Here is a 2,706-nt window from a genome sequence, read left to right on the forward strand (position 1 = left end):
GTTACAAGTAACAGCAGTATCCAGTCGCTCCAAGATACTAAAAACATCTCTACAGAAGACACTAATAGTGATGCAACACCAATTAAAATCATATCGGATGAGATTGTAACTCCACCTCTGGTTACTTCGCAAAACTGTGGTCGGTTTGATGACAATAACAACAATAGCACTAGAAAGTTGGTCCATGCAACAAGAAAACGAAGAACAAAAATTAATAATGATTTGGATGAAAACGCCTCTGCTTTAATCGAAGCATCACAAAATTTAACAAATGCCTTTCATGTTGCATCAAAAACAAATAACACTGACGAAAAGGCAAACAGTTTTGGGATATACATGGGTGAAGAAATTGTAAAACTGGACCCCGACTTGCAACTCAAAGGAAGAAACAAATGCATGACATTTTGATGGATCTGCAAAGTGAGCAATTGAAACGGAATGGGCTTATGTAACACAATGACTATTTATATGTATGTATGTACACTCATAGACAAAAATAGGAGTGTCCCTTTTTGTCATGTTTTGACCATTTTCCGTAGGTTATTGAATTTTAATAACTTATTTATAAAACTTTAGTTAACTCTACAACCAAACACATATCACTAGAAGCTTTAAACTTTAAACAAAATTCAAGAAAATGCATAAAATTACATAACAATTTCGAACTTCCTTTTAAGTATTTCAAAAACAAAATGGGTTGTTGCGGCGCCCTCAGCTTAAAAAAAACAATAACCAAAATTAACGGTGATCTTAAGCCACTTGAAATTTGCCATTTATTACATAAAAATTACACATCTACACAGACATGCAATTTTGTTTTTAATATTTAAAAGAAAAAAATCGAAATTTTGATGAGTTTTCCTGAATTTCGTTTAAAGTTTAAAAGTTTTATTGATATGGTTTTGTTTGTACATCCGTGTCATAATTATAAACGCACCACATATTGCCAAGTTTAAAGATTTTTAATTAATGGGGTGTATTTTTATAAGTAAATTATTAAAGTTCAATAAACAAAAGGAAAATAGTCAAACTTTACGAAAGGAGGCAGAGTTATTATTTTGCCGAGTGAATATGTATTTTGATTATTCTTACCACTTTTTTACCTTATTATTACTTTCATTAAAATATTTGGTTGCTCTAATTGAATCAAAAATGTAACAGTGTTTGTACTACTCACGGTGCACCGCTAAGTAGGCAGGTATTAGCTAGGTATGTACATAATTTGAAGACATTGTACTCATTTATTTAATCACCAAATAAACCAATTGTTGCTTCTACTAGTATAGAAAATTTCCAACACGAAAAGTTTTGGTTTATTTAAACAATGAAACGATATTTTAATTTACCGCAGAAAAATAGTTTTCGAAATTTTTTCTTATTTCTTCAGCGCTCCTTTTTGACGCATTTCTTTCAGAAGCGGTTGTTGTATAGTTGTTATCTATTATTGCATCTATTTCACTTTCGGAAATGGCGTCAAACGTAGTTTTCTTTTTCACATTTTCTGTTCTTAAAAAGTTGTGCACACATACGCAAGATAATACAATCTGAATGGCTGCAGCTGGAGCGCGATGGATGGGTGAAAATAAAACTCGAAAACGGTTCGCAAGAATGCCAAAAGCATTTTCAACAACGCGCCTGTCCCCGAAAGTATGTTGTTGTATTTAAGTTCGCTTGGTGATAGTCTTAGATGAGAGTAAGGTTTCATTAAGTAGTCTTTTAGAGCAAAGGCATCATCGGCTAAAAGCACAAAAGGCGAGGGAGTTGACATGAAAGGGAGCGTGCATGGGGCTGGTATATGTACTTCATTTTTTTCAATAGCGTATTTCAGTTTCCAAACGGGTTATACCGGAAAATGTAGAGGCTGTTATGGCGACGACACTAGAGAGCCGTGCGAAATTGTCCAGACTTGCAAGTAAAAAAGACTTCAAACAATAATTTTTTTTAGTTTCTTTTCTATAACTCACTTAAATTAATTTTTCATTTACATATGTTCTGACTAAATAAATTTCTTAAGAGAAAAAATAGATATTATAAATAAATAATAAATATTATTATAAATAAATAAATAAAAATAAAGAAAAAACATAGCCATTTAGCTGATTTTTTCATGTAAAGGCCAAAAATGGTGATTTTTTGAAATGATTGTATGGGGAACCCCCCCAGGGGAGTTCCAGGGGGTGTGCCACTGGCATGGGTGGATCGGCCGTCCAAAGTTAGTGGGGGTCGGTCATACTCGTTGGACTCGATTGGAGCACTCTAATTGGGTCAAAGTGGGATTTTTCAAAATTTGCCCCTACCCAAAAGTTCGACCCAAATTGGGGGACATCAGAATTCGTTTTAGAGGTATGGTTCCTTCGGCAAAGTTTCTTATTTTGATCCCTAGAATACGATTTTCACAGAGCAATGAGCGATTGTTAAATCGACCCGCCCTAATGTGTATATAATGTGGAATTCGAAACTTACCTTCCAGTTCTCTTTTTAAAAGCCATTGCGCAGAATATTTTTTTTTGTCTTTTTCTTTTCCCTACGCTGTATTAAGGCAGCAGCGTTTAGCAAACAATTTGTTGCAATAGATAAAACTTGTATTTCCATTGTATGCTTAGAAAATCTCTCGTATGTCAAAATGCAAACAGCTGTGTAAAAAAACTAACGAAATACAGCCATCTGTCAAAAAAACCTAACGAAATACAAGTTGGCCGGACTGTT

At 33.9% G+C, this 2,706-nt stretch overlaps 1 protein-coding gene across 1 annotated transcript in view; it reads left to right on the plus strand.

Moving 5' to 3' along the window:
* Positions 1-408, plus strand: part of LOC108368623 (uncharacterized) — a 2,816-nt gene extending 2,408 nt beyond the window's left edge. The window contains exon 4 of the mRNA XM_017623507.1: positions 56-408. Coding sequence (XP_017478996.1) covers positions 56-408 — 353 coding nt within the window. The remainder of the gene's footprint in view (positions 1-55) is intronic.
* The last annotated feature ends 2,298 nt before the right edge of the window (positions 409-2,706 follow it).

The sequence above is a fragment of the Rhagoletis zephyria genome, unplaced genomic scaffold (assembly GCF_001687245.7).
Source record: "Rhagoletis zephyria isolate East Lansing unplaced genomic scaffold, Rhagoletis_zephyria_1.1 Rzeph_scaffold_03228, whole genome shotgun sequence".
Taxonomy (NCBI): domain Eukaryota; kingdom Metazoa; phylum Arthropoda; class Insecta; order Diptera; family Tephritidae; genus Rhagoletis; species Rhagoletis zephyria.